At 43.4% G+C, this 19,229-nt stretch overlaps 1 protein-coding gene across 1 annotated transcript in view; it reads right to left on the bottom strand.

Moving 5' to 3' along the window:
- The window catches only part of LOC142580019 (uncharacterized), a 121,259-nt gene that overhangs the window by 92,602 nt on the left and 9,428 nt on the right, over positions 1–19,229 (bottom strand). Inside the window, exons 2-3 of the mRNA XM_075690745.1 lie at positions 13,889–14,082; positions 1,052–1,253 (exon numbers count right to left, since the gene is read on the bottom strand). Of these exons, the coding sequence (XP_075546860.1) occupies positions 1,052–1,208 (157 nt within the window). The 5' untranslated portion in view covers positions 1,209–1,253; positions 13,889–14,082. The remainder of the gene's footprint in view (positions 1–1,051; positions 1,254–13,888; positions 14,083–19,229) is intronic.

Here is a 19,229-nt window from a genome sequence, read left to right as displayed (position 1 = left end):
ATCCTAAGCTTTAGTCCAAGTAGTACCATACCAAATAATACGCACTTCAGCCTTATTCGTTTCATTGTTAAGAAGGACCACAGTGGCTGCAGGCGCCCACAACTATAGAGAAATGTCTAATGAAGTACCCTCTCCTCTCATGCTGACCTTTCGCTTTGAGGGTGAACTCAGAAGCGGTGACACACTAAGGTCCGTGCATACAAAAAAATGACACGAACTAGGAACGAGATCACGAGACATCACTTTATTCCTATAGCACATTGTAAAGCCCCTAGCTGGTCCAAAGCGGGCACTGTCCAGGGCGAAAGCGTCATTCTGATATTCTTTAGGTGTAATTTGTGGGGCCGAATATTTCACTGTGGGTAAATTGGTGTTTTCACAACTGTTCAGGCGGCTTGATTATTTACGCTAGCGTACCTATATTATTATACATGTTTACTTGATACCTATGTGTTCTTGTGATCATAAGTCTCATAGGTATCAAAAGATACCTGTGATACCTACTTACTTTCTTTGCTTAACTAATTAATATTTACTGTATCATTACGGTTGCAAAAACAAAGGTAACAATACGTGTAGGACATCAGATTTTTAATGAGTTTTTTTAGGTTATATTTCCTGTCATATATAGCTACTTAGGGTGAGATTGCCATTTCTCGCAATTCATTTCGTAATTATAGACAATTACGTTCAAGTAGTTCCCAAACCGCAACGTTCGGAAAGTTTATATTGAAAATGCATTGCACAAGTAGTGCAAACAGTCTTTAGTTATCGTAAAGTATGCTTTACTTTGTGCTACAAGGATTTTTATATCTTCCTAGTCTAGCTGAAATGAACAACCACTTACTCTAATGAGCGATTGGGCATGACAATCAAACTGGAACATGGCCTGAAATAATCATTCATCTTGCGAAAAAATATGAAATTGCAGAAGGGTCAGAACAAAAGAAGGCGATTGGCCTGCTGACAATGGTCCTGCGCCCGTTCGGCTGGAAATAACGAGGTAAACTTTGGTAACTCAATAAATGTAGGCCACCTTTGGCTTGCTTACATTCTGTGAGCGATGTTTTGGCGGGTACGATGCTCGCTCCTGCGAAAACGCAGCCCCACATAGCAGCAACGTTCTGGACGCTGCTGTTGATGTGGACACAGACTCGGTCCCCGGGCTGAACCCCGTGCTTCTGGAATCCCACGGCGTAGCGTTGCATCAGCACAAACAATTGTCTCCTTGTCACCGAGACAGAACCGTCGGCCTGCATTTCATTTAGCACGTTTGAACTCGCGGTTAAGGTTTATGTTCTCGCATTTTGTAAGGAAGCAATAAAGTTATAAGAAAGCAGAAGCCAATGTGGTTTTCACACACCATAAAACAGCTTTTCACCCCAGCACGACGTTCTGGATGTTCTGAATAAATTTCACGCAGAACTCCCGCAGGCCGAAAGAGCTGGCACTCCAACTTCACATTCGTACACACTAAAATTGCGGGTGTAACTTTTTCATCAATATTATCATCATCATCATCTCTCTCTTTTTTTACTGCACTTTGTTAAGGTCAAATAAAATATTGGCTATCCCCGTTCGCTATTTGATCAAAACCACTTCTTCTAGTAGTTTGAATACTTCTAAACATGCAGTGAATTGAATTGCAGAGACTGTGCTTCCTTTCCTGAGCCCTTTCTTGGTAGCTGATATTGTACTTCCCTTGTGTAAAAGCAAGGTAGCTATCGAATCTTCGTTCCATCGCTCTTTCTGTGGTCCTTGACTTGTTCTCCAGCTTCTTCGTTAACCTCCAAGTTTTCGTCCCATATGTTAGCCCCGGTAGAATGCAATCATTGCGCACTCTTCAGTAGTAAGCACCCAGTCATTATTTGGTAATGCCTCTCGTATGTACTTCCACTCATATTTATTCTGCTGTAAAGTTACGTCTTATTATCAGGGTCCTTGTAATAGGCCTCGATAAAGGTACCTCCGCACATACTCTGGAGGCTGATAGCCGATCATGAATTCTTGTTCCCTTACCAGCTATTGTGTATTACCTTTGAGTTCAGCGTAACAATCTTCGACTCTACTATTACACTTTCTCGGTTAAGGTCTACATTAATTTGTTGCAGTTCAGTGACAGTCTAGCTGACCGTGACAATCTCGTCTGCAAACCGAAGGTTGCTGAGATATTCGCCGTTGATCCTATTCCTAAACTTTCCCAGAATGCGTTTAAACATGCAGAAAATAGGATTGGAGACTGTCTCCATTCTTGGCCCCTTTCTCGGTTGGTAATTTTCTACTTTTCTTGTGTAGAAGCGAGATAGCTATTGAATATTTGTACATATTGCCCAAGATATTCACGTATGCCTCCTTTACTCCTTGATTCCACAATGCCTCCATGACTGGTCGTATCACTACTGAATCAAGTAACTGTTCATAATCTACGAATGTCATACCGAGTGGCTGATTGGGCTCCGTAGAATTACGAATGCGCATAAAGCAAGTGAATGAACATGTACGCTACATCTCAGATGTAGTGTTGCATGTTTGTTGCTGCAGACAGTTTGATTGCATTCCTTTTGAAACGGAGTAGTGCCAGATATTCCTAGCCTGCTTGAGTTAATCGTTATTATGGGCATGCATAGCAGTTACGGTCGTGCCTGTCTCTCCTTGATGTTTTTTTTTGTTTTCAATAAAACATGTAACTAGATATTGTACAGTTACCTATGTCTGTAATGATTACGGTTTCATCAGTCGTATGTCTGCTTTTTTAATGACCAATACTTCAAACGACTTTTGCTTATATCCACTGCTGACCAGTCTATGTATCCGTCAGCTTTGAATCCCAGTGCTTCTGGAAGGGGGACGGTCACTACGGGTCCTTGTGGACGAATATTTTAGCACTCCATTCACATGCGCTGTGTCGTTTTCGTACGCTTGCTGCCGCAGACATACGCCTCAACCCGTTCCGAATACTTACTACCATATGTTTTTTTCTTCAGGCAGCCAGTCCAGGCCACAAACAGAAGGCACTACATTTTGTGTTATCACACGGATTTGGCCTTCTGATTTCTTCTTTTTTTCGTTTTTGTAAACCTGTACACTTTTTTTTCTTTTCATTCCTTATATTCAAGTTAATGCCTCCTTATCTCGCGGTTTCTTTTTGTGGCTACAAGTTGTCTATTTACACTTTAAGTCATCGTGTAGTTTTTGCGAACTTCGTCGACCGCATCCTCCATTCCCTGCCCACGCTTTTGAGGTACAGATGCTTATGCACTTTAGGCGCCCACCTATTTTTATTCGTGTTCGTGAGCCTTTCCTCAAAAAGATAAGTTTTCTCTACGCCTCTCGGACTTCAAAAAAGACCCTACCCATGTTACATTGCCCTGCCTCACTTGTGTTATATTGTGCTCCCAAAGCCGATCAGCCTATGGATCTTTGGTACGCTTCCAGCCCCGACAAATGGTCGATTATAAGCACAGTCTGGCATTTGCGAACGTTAGCGCTGGCCCCATTACTCCTTTCTAGATGACTTGCACAACGTCATATTTAATGTAGCTCCAAAGTGGTCTCAGTTTGAATATTTCCGTTTGCATGATTTGCGTACATTGCGTAGCTGGTGGGAAACATGAAGGCGCCCCGGACTCCTGCTTTCAGAATAATTCGCCTTTTAGCATTTCACTCAGAATAATTCGCTATAGTACATCGTGCCACAAATAGGTTGTTTTACGCAAACTCTTAGCGGCTTTACCCTTGAATAGCACTTGAAAATTTCGGCAGTATCTAAGCTAGCCAGAGCAAATACTCAGTACGGCAATACAAATTGGGAAAGTCGTAAAAGATAGGGTTTTAATCGCGGAGGCATTGAAAAACCAACTTGAAGTTCATTTTACTGAAGCGGTTGAGTATGGATCCCAAAGGGAAACCTCGCCTTTTGATCGCGGTATCTTGATTAGTAAAATTTGCGCCATATGAGTGCTATTAAATGTAGATAATAAAAGAAGATTCCCATGATCAGCTCACATTCCATATGTGTTTTGCGGCATTGCGGGGACAGATATGCTGGCTTACTACTGAACTATGGAACTTATCATTAGCTACATGCATAACTTATGGCTGCCGATATATATGTTTCTCGTCGGTGCATAAAGACGGATATCAATTGTTCATGTCTAGTTATCACTCTGTCTCCATTACGAATAGTTGTGGAGAGCTCCTAAAACACGTTATTATGCCATTTTTGCACGAGTATTATGTGAACGGAGCCTAGCGTAATAATGTCAACGTGGGTTTAGAAGCACGTCAAGCACTACCCAACTAGAGTTTTTTGCCTATGATTTTTCGCGTGTTTTTGACTCCTTTGGGCAAATAATGTACCATTTTTAGACTTTACTAAAACATTCTACAAACTTCCAAACGGTAAACTACTGTAAAAACTGGAACTTTTAGGGTTACCAGTGAATACAATTCAACGAACTATGGCATCCCTGACTAAGAGAAACAAGTATGTTCAAATATCGGCTACTCATTAAATGCACTGAGTGTAACCTCTGGAGCCCTGCGGAAAAGTGTCCTTGAGCCTGCTTTATTTCTGCTGTACGATAACTGTTTGGCAACGTAATTCCAGATGGCGTAACGAAAAGGTTGTTTGTGGATGATTGCATGCAACGAAGGGATATACGCAAACAAAACATGGACACTTCAAATGATGAACAGTAGTCGAACAAGCAAGGCCACTTTAAGCCAACGCTTTGACAGTGGGACTGTCAAGGGGACAAGGGGACGTCAGGGAAGCAGGCCAGTTTCTTAGCAGCGTTTTCATGTATATGTAGCTCACTCTCCCCATCCTCAGTGGTTGAAGAAGAGGAGAGTAAGCCGGAGCGTGGTGTGTCGTAGCTAACGTCAAAAACAAGCGGGAGTGGGGAACGTAGTAGACAGACCGTAGATATAAGGGGGAGGGACGTAACTGGGGGACATTGTGTGCATTTGTCTGATTAGTACAGCAAATGGATTCAAGCACTCCCTGGCAATAACCTTTATTTGTTTATTGTAGTGTATAAACACAGTAAATGGATTCAAGCACTACCTGGATGGATTCAAATGGATTCAATCACCTTTATTTGTTTATTGTAGTGTATAAACTTGTGAATGATATACGATTCTCTATACTTTCTATCTCTGAAACAGTGGTAGTTTGACTGTAGGATCTAAAGTTGAATTTCCTCTCAATTGTGACCTGACAGATTAGACTGTTCTGCCACTACTTTAGGAGATTTTTTGGTGTGTCCGCGCGGTGCTTGTTTAGTCCCACGTTTATTTGCTCTCATGTTCCTCCGGAGGATTGTTCGTGGCACAGTGAAAATTCCAACATGTAGATAATGTTTCAATTATTGCAGCCAGCTGGATTTCCTTTCGTGCATAGAATCGCTTGCAGTGTTTTTAAGTTTTATGTCATTTTGAAGTTGTTTGCACATCTTACACATGGGACGAGTAAAGGCTTCTTTGCTCGCTGTGCACTGAAGGTTTACTTTTGCGTGTGCTGATGCGTCTTTAAAGTTTGTATTGCGTCGAGGTGTGACTCTTAATACATCTGTGAGCACTTTTATAGGGCGCTCACTGCTTTGTAAGATTGGATAGTATTTCTGTAGAATATTGTTGATGTTCGGGAGTGCATTCGCATAGCTTATTATGCCTGCTAGTGCTTGGTTGTACTGCGATGTGCACTTTTTCGGAGCTAGCGATGAGCTCCTTTTTGATTTACACGTGTCACTATAATCCATGTCTTAGGGTGACACAATAATGAAACAGCGCAGCGACGCAGTCAGCAGAAAAAAACAACAGTACGGTGCACCGTACCGAGAACAAGCACGAGCTCTACATACCGATAGACCTATAGTGAAGCCAGAGAAGCTGGGTTTGAAAGGTTGACGCATTGAAAATGGCCCTTTGAGGTAGGAATTCATTGCAAAAGTTGGGACAGCTGAACTAGTTGGTGTGCTAACATGATTGTTTTTTGGACTGTATTAAACTTGCAAATGGTATATGCTTCTTTATACTTTCTAGATAGGCAAGAACAGTTGTTTGACCGTTGGATCTAAAGTATAATTTCCTCAATATTGTGATCTGGCGATTCGAGTGCTCTGCCTCTACTTTAGTAATTTTTTTGCCACATCTGTGCGGTGCGTGTTTATTCTAACATTGGTTGGCTCTGCTGTTTCGCCGGAGTATTGTTCGTGGGACCGTGAAAATCCCAACATGTAGATAACATTTGAACTATTGCAGGCAAAGCTGGATTTCATATTTGAAATAAACCAGCCCCAAGGACGTAGACAGCGGAAAGAAACAACAGAACGGTGCGCCGTACCACGGAGCAACACGAGCTCTGCGTACTGATATAGCTATGAGCGAAGCTAGAGAAGCTGAGTTTGAAAGGTTAACACATTGAACCGTTCTCTTCTTTCTTTCGGCTGTCCGCTTCCTTGGTGTTGTTTTATAATAATGTTACTACACCAACTCGCTTTGGCTGTGTCTACTTTTGCACTGACTTAAGGTGCTTTGCGGATAATTTGTTTCAGGTAGTGTTGTCCTTAGAATATTTAAATGCTGAACATAATCGCCATCGCTGCTATAGATCCGTATTACGCGTTGTGCCTGCCCAACAACTATTGCTCACTTACATTGCCGCGCGTGATGGCTAGTATACTTTAGATATCTAAACCCGTCAGGGCGCCTTGCACGGTGGAGGCTGATATTGCAAGAGTTCTAGATAACCGCAACCATAAGGGCAGAAATACTCTGACATCGACTGCTTGTATCGTGCCCCTATTGACCCACCATAGGAGACAATCAAAACGAGGACACCTTCATGGGAACAATAGGCCTAGACGACTACACTGAACAGCAACGAAGATACCTGGCTCTAAAAACCTCGTTCAATGCTTGGAAGTAAATACAGACGTCGTCCTTGGGTTATTTAGGCACGGATTATCTTCGTCTTCCTCTCAAAACGATGTCCTCGTAAAGAACTTCTAACTTGTCTGCGACAACTGCCTTCTGGTTTCGCCCTCCTCACTCAGGTCAGAGGTTCCACATGCCCTGCAAGATGCTGCTACCGTAGATAACCCCGGATTGTCCCCGTACTCTCGGGACGATGCAAGAGAAGTGTTACTGTCCGGGCCCGATCACCGACGTTCCTCATCACGTCAAGGCATGCCGAGACTACCAGGGACCGAAGAGACCACCAACAAGGCCAGCGCGATTGCTGCAGCCTATCAAGCCTCCTCGTCAAGCGTTCCAGTGGATCAGAATGGACATGTTTGTGCCTTTCCCGACGTCAACATGCATGAATAAATGCATCGTCGTGGTGACGGACTAGCTTACCCGCTTCGCTGAAACGAAAGCCATGCTGAAAGGTTGTGCAGCTGAAATGGAAACATTTTTCGTCGAGAACATCGTGCTGCGACATAGGGTCCCAGAAGTCCTCATCACCGACTGAGGAACGGCCTTTACAGCAGATCTCACCCAAACCATCCTGTAATACAGTCAGAGAAGGCAGCGCCGGACAACCACCTACCATCCCTAGACGAGTGGCGTTACGGAACGTGTAAATAAAACTCTTGCCAACATGCTAGCGAAATACTTTAACGTCAAGCACAAGAGGTGCAATGTTGTCCTTCCGTACGTAACGTTTGCGTCCAACACGGCAAAGCAAGAAACATTGCAAGTGACGCCGTTCAAGCTGGGGTAGGGAAGGAACTTGACGACGGTGCACGACGCCGTGCAGCCGCACGTCACCGACGAAGCCAACCTCGACTTCGCCGCCTATCTCCAGCATGCCGAAGAAGTCTGACATTTCGCCCGCCTGCGCCTCAAGAACCAGCAGAGGACCGAGAGTCGGCACTACAATCTTCGACGACGCTATGTGGAGTACCAGCCCGGCGACCGAGTTTGGATTTAAAGCTCTATTCGCCGACGAGGACTCATCGGAAATCTTTTGGATGCAATTTTAGGCTATACAAGATCCTCTGACCTATAGGATCTCTGGGCTATGCGGTCGTGGCAGACGGCATTACACAATCGCAGCGACTCTGCTCATGATGCATGTTGTGCACTGCAAGCCATACCAGCAGCGCTAACGACACTTTCGGATTTTATTTGTTTCTTATTTCGTTTTTCTTTGCTGTGTGTGCTTTTGTTCTTTCCTTTCGTGTTCTGTTCGCAGCGTCGGGGTGATGCTTTAAGACGGGGCCATGAACGTGCGCATAATTTTTTTATATTTTCGGTGAACGTTAGCCACAAGCCAATGTATTTTTACAATGTTCTCGCTCAGTGCATGGGCCACCTTTCTGTGTCGGGAGTTGGCAAAGTTTTACCGCTGGTTCTATCAGTTGTCTGCTACCACCGAACCTCGTGTAATCAGACAGTATGTGCGACACGAATTGTGTAGTGTTTCAGGAAGCCAGGCGGGCACCAGCGATTACGCAGGAGCGTCTGATCAGTAATCTATAAAAGCTGAATCGCTTGACCCACCAGTCAGATCTTCGGCAATCGACGAGTGTGCACACCGAGGACACTCGTCGATTCCGTAACGCACAAAGCACACATTTTTTCATGTATTGGTTCCCCCTATGTAATACCCCTTCGGGGGCCTTTAGGGGTATTATGAAATAAATGAATCAATAAATAAATAAATAAATAAATAAATAAATAAATAAATAAATAAATAAACCGCCACGAGTACTGAGTATTAGCTGTCTTGCTGGCCACAGGTTGGCCCAATAAACAGCGAGTTTCGTGGCTTGCGTTGTGGCACTGCGGTTGTTACCGCTGCTACAATATGTCACTGTGATTTCATACGTGCGCTTCATGAGATAAATTCGTGAAATGGAACTAGCACTGTCGAGCTTGGTGTTGACGTCTCTTATTATTGTCCTCTTTCCGTATTTTGTTGCTCTTCTCCCTGCATGTACGCGGAATAAATATATATGTATGTATATATATATATATATATATATATATATATATATATATATATATATATATATATATATATATATACAATAACGCCTCGCTCGCTTACTTATTTGGAAATGTGCTTCACCGTCCGTGTAACCGCAAGTACTATGTACACTCAAACGTCTCTACAGTGAAGTGACCTGTATAACGAAGGGTTGGGGCTATGATGCCGCTGAATTCCTATTGTTCAAGTTTATTGTGAACACATCTACAATCAAGACTATTACAACAAATTTGCGTGCCCAGCCAAATAAATTAGGTGTTCCTAGTAACCCATTTGTTCCTTGACAACGAAAGCCGTGTAATGGCACCGCCCCGGCCTTCCGGGGATACGCTCTGCGCTAGCAGTAACGGCCGCACTGTCGGCACACTGGACGGACCACTTTTGGCTACCAGAAGAGGTCCTGGAGCACTAGTCAATGAATCTCTCAAATCATACTCTGTTAATTGTAACACACCAGCGGGTGCGACTGCTGACGAATAGTTCGCAGGTGACGACGACGCCATGTTATAATTAAGTGACGACTGACAAAATCTTAAAAGCCAGCTTGGCCGGCAAGAACGCAAATGTCAATGAAGGCAACATGGATGGCGATCCTGTAAACGAGCCAAGAATCCTGACGGCGACGGAATCGGTAGTGGCATTAGAGGGTCTTAGCTTTATGCACCTGCGTTTCCTCGCGGAGCATGCTGTGAAACTCGGTGTACTCAAGTGGGCGTAGTGGCACAATCTATTAGATGAAGGGCGTACAAAAATCAGAGATTTATTCGACTGTTTCTCAGTTGAAATAGTGCCAAATAGTTTGTTTTTGTCGCTGAAAGCACTTAGCCTGTTCGATTGTGCGAGGTATGGTGCGCGGCTTCTACAATGGAGCCATGTGTACACCAAAAGATGTCAGAGGTCCCGAGAACTTTGTTAAAAGCGTTTGACCGTAGCACGTTAGCACATTGCGGTAAATGTCTAAGAGTAGCAGTGTTGACGCATGCATATTGGGCGTTCGAGGCGTTACGTGAGTGTGATGATTTAAGCAAACGAAGCGTTGAAGCGACCAAATGCCCACACAAGGTGAGGAAGAAATAAGATAGCAAAAGAAAGAATAATAGCTGACTTGTTTTATCGCCATTCCACCACGTGAGAGCGTGCCATGGTCAAATTGATGTTGTCATTTTGGCACTAGTAACAAAGGGTTAGTCGGGCTACTTGGTCTTGAAGAAGAAGAATAATAAAAAATTTGAAGCTCTCCAGAACAGATGCCTAACGAAAATTGAATATTAGATTTTAAACTCCGCCCGTTTACCTTCACGTTCACTTTTTGTATGTGTGCTTAGTAAGATGTGGTGTGATGCGGTAGGGGCCACGTGTGGGGAACGTTAGCAAAAAAAAAAAATGTGTGGTGGAGAGACAAGCTGCTGGAAAGGAGAGACGGTGGCCATCAGTCAACAAGATCACGGGCGGCTGAGGTGCCTCCGACCGCCAATGGACTGAAGCCAGCTACCAAGGCACAATAGGGCACAGCTGACGAGGAAGTATGTCCGAACCTTTCTGGAATTTCCTGCCTACCAGGAACCAGGAGGGCTATTCTGTAAGTGTACACTTAGTGGACACGTCTTTTTCGTCTGCTTAAGAAGTGCTGATTGGATGGAGGCGCCTGTATCCGACTGACACGTAGCCTAGACCAAATGGACATGTTCACTTGATGGACACTTAAAGAATGCCAAAGCCCCCCCCCCCCCCCCCCCCCGCCCATCTCCACTCCTCCCAGGATCCGGGTTAAACGCGCGGTATGCGGGTGATGGAAAATAAAGAGGATGAAAAAAAACGACAAGATTAACGCAGGAGGTAATGCTGAAGCATTAGCTCCTGCCTATTTCAGCGCCTTGAAAAAGAGAAGTCTACTTGTGGGAACGTTGGCTCCTGCTTTCATCTTCTCGTTTTCTCCACCCCCAAGCGCCGTGAATCATGGTGGTTTTGCGAGCGATGAATTCGAAGCGCTTGGACAGGGTGCGTGCAGACGCCCAGGACAACCGCTAGGCAACCCTGACTCACGGCGCGGTACGCTGGGACAATGTGTCCACGTTGTTGAAGTCGTAGCACACAATGTAATATTTGCTCTGGAGTAACCCACTGCGGTAGCTGAGCGGCTATGCTGTCGCGCTGCTGAGCACGAGGTGGCGCATTCAATCTCTCCAGCACTAACCGAACACTGACGGTGGCGGAATGCAAACGCTGTCCATAGAATCCATGCCATGGTGAATGTAAACTTCAATGCGATTACCACTAAGGCAACGTAGCAGCATACGCTATTGCCACAACCGAAACACGTCATCTGTATGCAGCCGTATGGGCACACGGGTTCCTCTTTCGCGCTTCCCTCTGGATCCGCTGCGACACCTAGCGATGCCACCTCGAAGTTCGCGCATGGCGCATGTGTTATATATTCATAGAAAATTGCCTGAATATATATGATGTGCATTGAATTGCGTCGACCAACAAATACAGTTTCAATGTTATTTTTCTCATTGAAGAGCCGCACACACTCAGGGGCACATACACGGTGGCCGAAGTTCGTCCAACAGTTTGTGTGGAACTCGGTTGCGTCAGGACACCAGCCTGGAACTGCAGCATTTAGGCCACGATTCTAATCCGCCAAACATGTTGTCGTGAAATAGCTTACGCGTGGAGAAATAGAGATACCAAAAACTGCATGTAGTTCGTCAAGAAAGCTAATCGTAGAAAACGTTCGTGTGCGGTGCATGCCAATTATCGAAGGTAGTCATAATTAATCTAGATTTCTTCGCTACTGCGTCCCTTATGGCCCACTGCGCAGTTCGGAGATGTTTAACCCCACATTTACCTTTCACGTGATCAGTATCCTTAGGACACCTCATGCACTTGCGTGAGGTCTATGTTTCTAGCTATCTAGCATATTCATTCTAATATAGGTCGACAATTTTTTTCTCGATAATGTTGCTCAAGAGTGAGCTATCGACCTATATATGTGGCTGTAGAATCTAGGCTTCTATTAGTCAACAAAGCTAGCAAAATTTCAAACCTATGGGAGTTGCTTTGTCGCATTCTCCGTAATGGCAGTCTGGAGATTATCCAGACGTGCTTTGCAACTACTGCATATCCAATACACTCTACCACACCGAGGTCGATGTCCTTTGACGTACCGAGGACGCTTGCGAAGCATTTGATCAGGACGACTTCTCTGGCAGTTCCGTCGAAGATGTACCTTGTGGTATCAACTAGCGAGATTTAGTAAGTGAGCTTGGGGTAAGTCAAGGCGTGTGATGTTCAAAGGTGTTCGTTTTTCTCATAGAATATAGGTCCAGCTACGCGTACGTACGTTCGAATTGCATTTTTTTTGTTTCTCAATTTCTCGGCGAGTTCGCTATACAGGGGGCGACTTATATCCGTGCTCGACCTTTCTTGAGTAAAACGGTCTCTGACTGTTTTTCCACCAACATTGGTAATTGGGTAGTGCATTGTTTAACGCGTAAAAGCATCGGGCTGCTGCGCTGCAGGGAACCGGGTTCGAAATTATCCATTGCACGAAATAAAGTCAAGGAGTACGCGATACGGGCTATGTGCCACTGTTCAGGGAATCTCAATCACGTCAACTTGGATCACGTGGTATGGAACGCTCTTCATGAACCTTTTGGCGCCAAGATGGGTCATTAGGTATGTGATACTCTGTATGTGCCACCCCTAAATGTAAAAAAGTGTCCTTTAAAATTTTCGTGGTGCTGAACAGAACGGAGCCCCTGTCAAATACAGTCGAACGCATCTATAACGAAGTGCTTGGGGCGTCCATTATCTGTCGTTATACAGGTAACTTCATTGTATTTGTAATAAATTGTAGACGCTGCACACTTAGTGAAATAAGTCGCAGTATTTTTTTTTGTGCACATTTCGTATGAGAGATTGTGTGACCGCAACCAAGGTTATTCCATCGAGGTTCAGGGCACGCTCCACGGCGAAACGTGAGAGTTACACATGGTGAAGCTGCCCATCGTTGAGTGCGCGTATTGTGTACCTCACCGTTCAACTGTTCGGTTTGTTTAAAAGCTCTCCGGCACTGTCGCCTTCATGGGCATTCCCAGCCTTTCTGCCCTAAATATTTTTGAAGGAGTCATCGTTCGTCAGCAGTCGCACCCGCTGCTCTGCTACGACATGCAGTGCATGAACTGGGCCATTCATGAAGCAGTGGAGTATCACTGAACACTCGCCGACATAGGCACACCCTTCTAGTGCATCCCTGGCATTGGCGTTAGCGCTAGCGCAGAGCACAGCTCAGTGGCCTCTGTGGAGAGCAGTGGCGCCATTGCCCTACGTCATATTCACTGCAATGCAACCACTCAGGCGTCAGGGACGCCCAAATTCCTTCTTTGTGCAGGCACACTCGTTGTAATCGTCGTTGAAGTAGAGGCGTTGGCGATGCATATAGAAGGCAGTAATTTGACCGGGACATTGGTAATATTTCGTTATACGGGTCATACTGCGTTATACAGGGGATATACCGAAAATGTTACCGGAATATATATTAAGATATGTGCGAGGTGCGGAATTCCCGGCGGTGCCGCTTAATGGCGTAGCGTTTCTAAAGGGATTCAGGAGAGAAGGGCTAGGTACACAAACGGGTTTCAGTCATACGGAGTTGCGGCGGTGGCAGTACCTTGTCTCGTTATATTGCTTCTATGCTAGTCTCATTAACGTCGATATCCATGGTGAAATGGGTTGTGTCTTAGTTTTTTTTTCAGGTGCTTAACTGTAGACTGGCAAAAAAAAAATTTCCGATACAACCATTATATGCATATGGCCTTTTCTGCATTCATTAAATGCTTAGATATTATTAAATGGGTGTCCAACTATTGTCTATTTACTTACTAGCGCCAGCTTCTCCGGCTCCTCCAGTAACGCCTTCTTCGCTGCAATGTACAAGGATCAGCAAGGAATATCAACCGCAGGAAACGGCGAGTATACTACACCATCTTCAATCTTTGCTCGCATCTCGTCAAGCCTTAGTGTTCTATAACAAACGCGCTTGTATTGAAGCGATGCTTAAACTCCTCAGGTGCCTCCTGCATGAGAAAAAAAAAGATGGATAGTAGTGTGAACATAAATCCAATGGTGTATGGCTGGAGTAATGGTAAATTATGCTGCAAGATCAACAACGCAACAACGTATCCACGTTGCTTGTGTTCGAAGAAATTCCTCTGCTTTTTGTAGTCCTGAATGGTGGGAGGATCCAGGCGTTTTTATTTACGGCGTACGAAGTGTGCGGCCATTTTTTTACCATCACTTTTGCCTCCCGGTCAGTAGATTACAAATACATTTCTTTACATCGTTTGGTCTGCTACAGTAAGCATAACCTGGAGTGCACACCAGAACATGCACGTGCACTCATCCATGTAGTAATTTACGGTGCGTCAAATTACTCGTAGCCTCCCTACGGAAGAACATCTGAAGCTAAAAAATCCGGTCGTTAGGCAAATACAGAGTCTTTTCTATATTTTTGTCAAAAATAAATACAAAAACATTTGCGAAATCTGCTGGGCCAATAGCCGAAGCTAGTTTATGCCCATTGTGCACATTTGTTAATTTAGCAACAACATACAGAAAACTCAGTTATACATGATCAATGCCCAACGCAATGGTGATAAACACTCACGACTCGACCGATAAGAAATCAATAAACGTAGCCCTTTGTCTTCAAAAAGTAGGAACGCTTGACAGAGAATAGAAAGTTGCTGGTCACATTGACTTCAGGCGGTACAGTATTCCACATTTTTGCGCCATAGTAATTAAAATGAATATCGGTTGTATTTCTAGTATTCCGGTTAGGCAACACAAAAGCAATATTTGACAGCGGATAATTATTCCGTATGACGTTATTCACCACAATTGCAATTTTCATTTGGTTTACCAAAGGGAATGGTAAAATATGTTCTCTATTGAACAAAAGGGGCAGCGAATTGATGTCTGTTCATGTACGTTATTATACGTAGCACTCTTTTCCGCAAAGAAATTATTGGCTCAATGTAGAACTTGTATGCGCTGGCCCATGACTCAAATCAGTATGTCAAGTGACAATGAAAAAGAGAAAAATAAATGATTTGCAGAACAGATATGCCCAATAACCTCCTAGTCCTTAGTAGAATGTAACAAGCTGAAGCAAGGCCAGTTAAGGTTGATGTCTCAGGTTACACATGTATTTAATGGCATAAACTTTCTCAAGCAATAGGTCATCAAGGCAAATATGTAATTGGGTATCTATGATATGTTTGTGTCTTGATCTAAACAGAACGTATTTCGTTTTAGCAGCATTTATTGTCAGTTGATTTGCTTTAAACCTTGTCGAGATGTGAGGTCAGTCGCTTATCTTAGCCTCCATTTCAGTCAATGTGTTGCCTGTAAAATTATTGCAGTGTCATCAGCGTACATGACAATTAGTTAAAGAGACAGGGAAGTCATTAAATGCAAAAGATAAATAAAACTGGGCCCAGAACTGATCCTTGGGGAACTCCAGCCCATACAGACTGCTGGGACAATTATAAGTGTCCCAGGTGCACTAATCGTCTTGTGTTAGTAATGTAACCGGTAAAAAAAAAGGGTGGAGTTCCAGAAGCCATAGTGCTCTAGCCTTTGCATTAAAGAAGTATGACTAACAGTATCAAATGCTTTCTTTTAATCTTATTATTATTATGTAGTTGTGAGCATAACTCTTGCGACAGTGCTATTACTGTTGTAGATGTAGAACTGTCATTCCTAAGGTCATGTTGACAGTGAGATATTATTTTGCTACTCTCCAAGTAGTCTCTTCGTTTACAATAAGTTAAAAAAACTATGATTAATATTCAGAACTAAGATTGGGAGGTAACTGCCTGGATCATTACTATTCCCGTATTTGTGAACTGGGACGACTCTAGCGATCTTCAACGTATCTGGATAAGGACCTTCGCAAATAGCGGGATTCAATAATGTTGTGTGGATTGGTGCAAGGTGGAAAATGTTCTCTTTCAGTGCTCGCACAGTCATGCCATCATGTCCTATTGTCTCGTTTTGTTAAAATATATTGACAACTGCTGTGATTTGACAATCATCAATGGCCTGAAGTAAACAATTTCGTGAACACGTAGGTAATTCAAAGAGCACGCATATAAGGTACTCTGGCCGCAAGCTCAGCGCTTAGGTTTGTGAAGTAACTAATAAATCTATCAGCTGTGTTGAAGTCAATTGGTAGAGGGACTACGTGCTGCTTTATTGGTTTTCCAATGAAATTATTTGCTACCTCCCACATTTTGCGGGTGTTTCATTCTGCAATTTATATTACCGTAGTGTTGTATTCTTAGTTTTTTCTCCGAATTATTGTCAGCACACAATTCCTGGACGATTTAAATGGCTTTAAATAATAAATGTTTTCTTTATAAAGTTTTCACTTGTGGCACCAGTTACCTTTCTCTTTTATGGCCTCAAGTAAGTTCTGGTTCTTTCGTTCGGCGCACAGATCGCACGTGCTTCCATCTAAACTTTGGTATGATAGATTCAAGAGCCTCTGCCAAATTATGAAATTCAGTGCGGAGATTTGTGTGATATATATCTTTGAGATTTAAATTGCTTATTTCCTATCTCAAAGGTTCATAGTTAATTCGTTCCCTTGGTATGGAGCTTAATCTAGTAGGAGTGTTCTGATTCGTACGCAGCAGGAAGAAAATTCGCGAGTGATCTGCTATAGTACCATCATACACAACCGCCACGACACTCTCCGTACTCTTGCATAATAAATGATCAGTTATAGTTGCTGAAGTCGCGGTAATTCTTCAATCAGTTATTATACTTTCAAAGTTAGATTATTCTAGCAAGAACGTGTAATCGCTGCTCAAACTTGAAGTAACATCAACGTTCAGGTCTCTCGTGATCAAAACAGACTCCATTGCTTTATCCCCATGCTACTCAGCATACTCTCCATGAAGTCTAGAATCAGAGAAATATTTAAGTTCGGAGGTTTATATATGACACCAGCCGATGTCCCACATGGCAATTCGATAAAAAGTGAGTCCATATCTCTATCTGTGGTCCAACATTCAGCTATAGTGACAAACAGTAGTGTAGATTTAATTAGCAATCCCACACCGCCCCCAAGCCAGTCTGCATATCTCGGCATGGATACAAAGTTATATGCAGGAACAGAAATTTCTCCGCCCATTCTCAGTCATGTTTCAGATATAGTTATGAGATCGAAATTATACTGATGTTCAGATAGAAATATTAGCAGTAAGTCTAAGTTTTTGCGAACGCTACGAATTTTACAACGGAGGAAGAAGTGTGAATGCTTCGTGTATGTATCGTTTGCTTGTTTAACCGCGAAAATCGTGGCAGCTAAGTGACGTCATAAGATAAGGTAGCAAGCTACGATTAAACAACTACTACTAGGTCGTCTTCACAAATATGTTTCCGCATTAAAATCTTGCGTTGCGATACCCAGGTGAACTTCCAGTCCTGGTTCTTTTTCTGCTGTATTGCTTTGTCAAGGAGAATCTTGTCCTCTGGGCATAAGCGTTCACTGACGAAAAGTGGCTTATCCTCCTCAAACCCCAATTCTGAAATAGAGAGCATTTGTTGTCTTACCTTTTGCACCAGCCGGTCGCGAACTGTTCCAGAGAAACGCTTTACTATAATGCTTGGTATATTCTTGTTTTACGTGCGAATGCCATGAACGACTTCAATGTCTTCAGGTTTTAGATCAATCTTTAGGTGTTTGGCTGTCTTAACCATCGTGTCGGGTAGCGATCCTTCACTAGAGTGTGACATGCCTTTAATCTCTGTTTCTGAGACAATACTCCCGTCGTATTTCACTGAGTCTTTACGCAGCAGCAAAGTCTCATTTCGCTGCTCAGTCTGCACTTTCTTAACAGCTGTCAAGTCCTGCACGACATTTTGTACGTCTGTACAGAGCCCTTCGAAAATGAAGTTCATGTGCGTCACGGCATTCCTTAGTTATGGTATCTCGCTCAGTCACACCTTGTTATCGGCTGCGAGCGACCTGATGTCTGCTCTAATAATTGTAGTTGCAGAGTACAGTTTAAGTCCAAGTTAGACTAGAATCTTCGCAAGCTCCTTTGGCTTCACAGTCAATCCCTCAGTTAATACTGACAGGGGATTCCATTCTTCATCCCCTGTAAATCGCACAACACTGCACGTCACAAGAAGGATTTATACTCACTGGCTCTTTACTAGCGTAAAGAAAGTTAAATGAAACTCTAATAGAGGAAAGCCCTACAAAGCGCGCAAAACTTTGTCAAGGCTCGGTTGCTTCATTGTTAAAGACGGCACGGCAGTTCGTAAGGGTATAGGTGCAACGCTATTACCCAAAACGCAACAAATACAACAGCGGAAAAAGACACTCCTCTGGCAGCCGTGGCAACGCAAACCTTCTAGCGCAGTTTCATAGATATAGCCTATGTGATTGTCAGTTCTGTTTAAAATATCGGCGAATCTAAACCGGGTATCTAGCAAAAAGTTTATTTGTTTCGATTTATGATTTGTGAGCTTATTCAAATTAACAAAATCGATCTGAAAGCCTGATTGCTAACAATGCGTAAAACATAAGCGCATAGCAACAAAAGCGTTTTGGTTTAGGCGAACTGGACGAAATACTGTTCTCTATATTGCTCGAGTAAGCACAGCCACTTGGTCAATGAGCATTTTTGATACCTACGTATGCAATATATACATGAACACTATCAAGAATATAGTAAATTTCATGTTTAATTGCACCCGCCGTAATGGCTTAATAACTATTGTTTTGCGCTGCTGTGCTCGAGGACGCGGGTTCGATCCCGGCCACGATGATCGTATGTCGACGGGGGCATAATGCCAGAAGTACTCGTGCGCTTAGATTTAGGTTGCATTTACTGAACGTCAGGTGATAAAAATTATTCCGGTGCATGCGCACACTACCGCGCGCGTCTAAAACTTTTTTCAACATTTTTATTCGCTTTAACATTGGGATACATAGCAAGGTAGGGAAGTTCACGATTCTGCTTCAAATGACGGGAATTATTCAAATTGTCAGTTATTTCTAGACAAATGTAGCTGTCATCCGAGTAGTCTTTTTGGGTGTGCTGAATTGTTGAAAAAAATTCACCGCCGAATAAGATACTTTCTAATGTGAAATTTGAGCGCAGCTCTAAATGCGTTTTCATTTCTAAATATATTGGCTGGCGCG

Source organism: Dermacentor variabilis, chromosome 4, assembly GCF_050947875.1.
Source record: "Dermacentor variabilis isolate Ectoservices chromosome 4, ASM5094787v1, whole genome shotgun sequence".
Classification (NCBI taxonomy): domain Eukaryota; kingdom Metazoa; phylum Arthropoda; class Arachnida; order Ixodida; family Ixodidae; genus Dermacentor; species Dermacentor variabilis.
The sequence above is the reverse complement of the archived record's forward strand: the minus strand, read 5'-3'. Positions and strand labels throughout refer to the sequence as shown.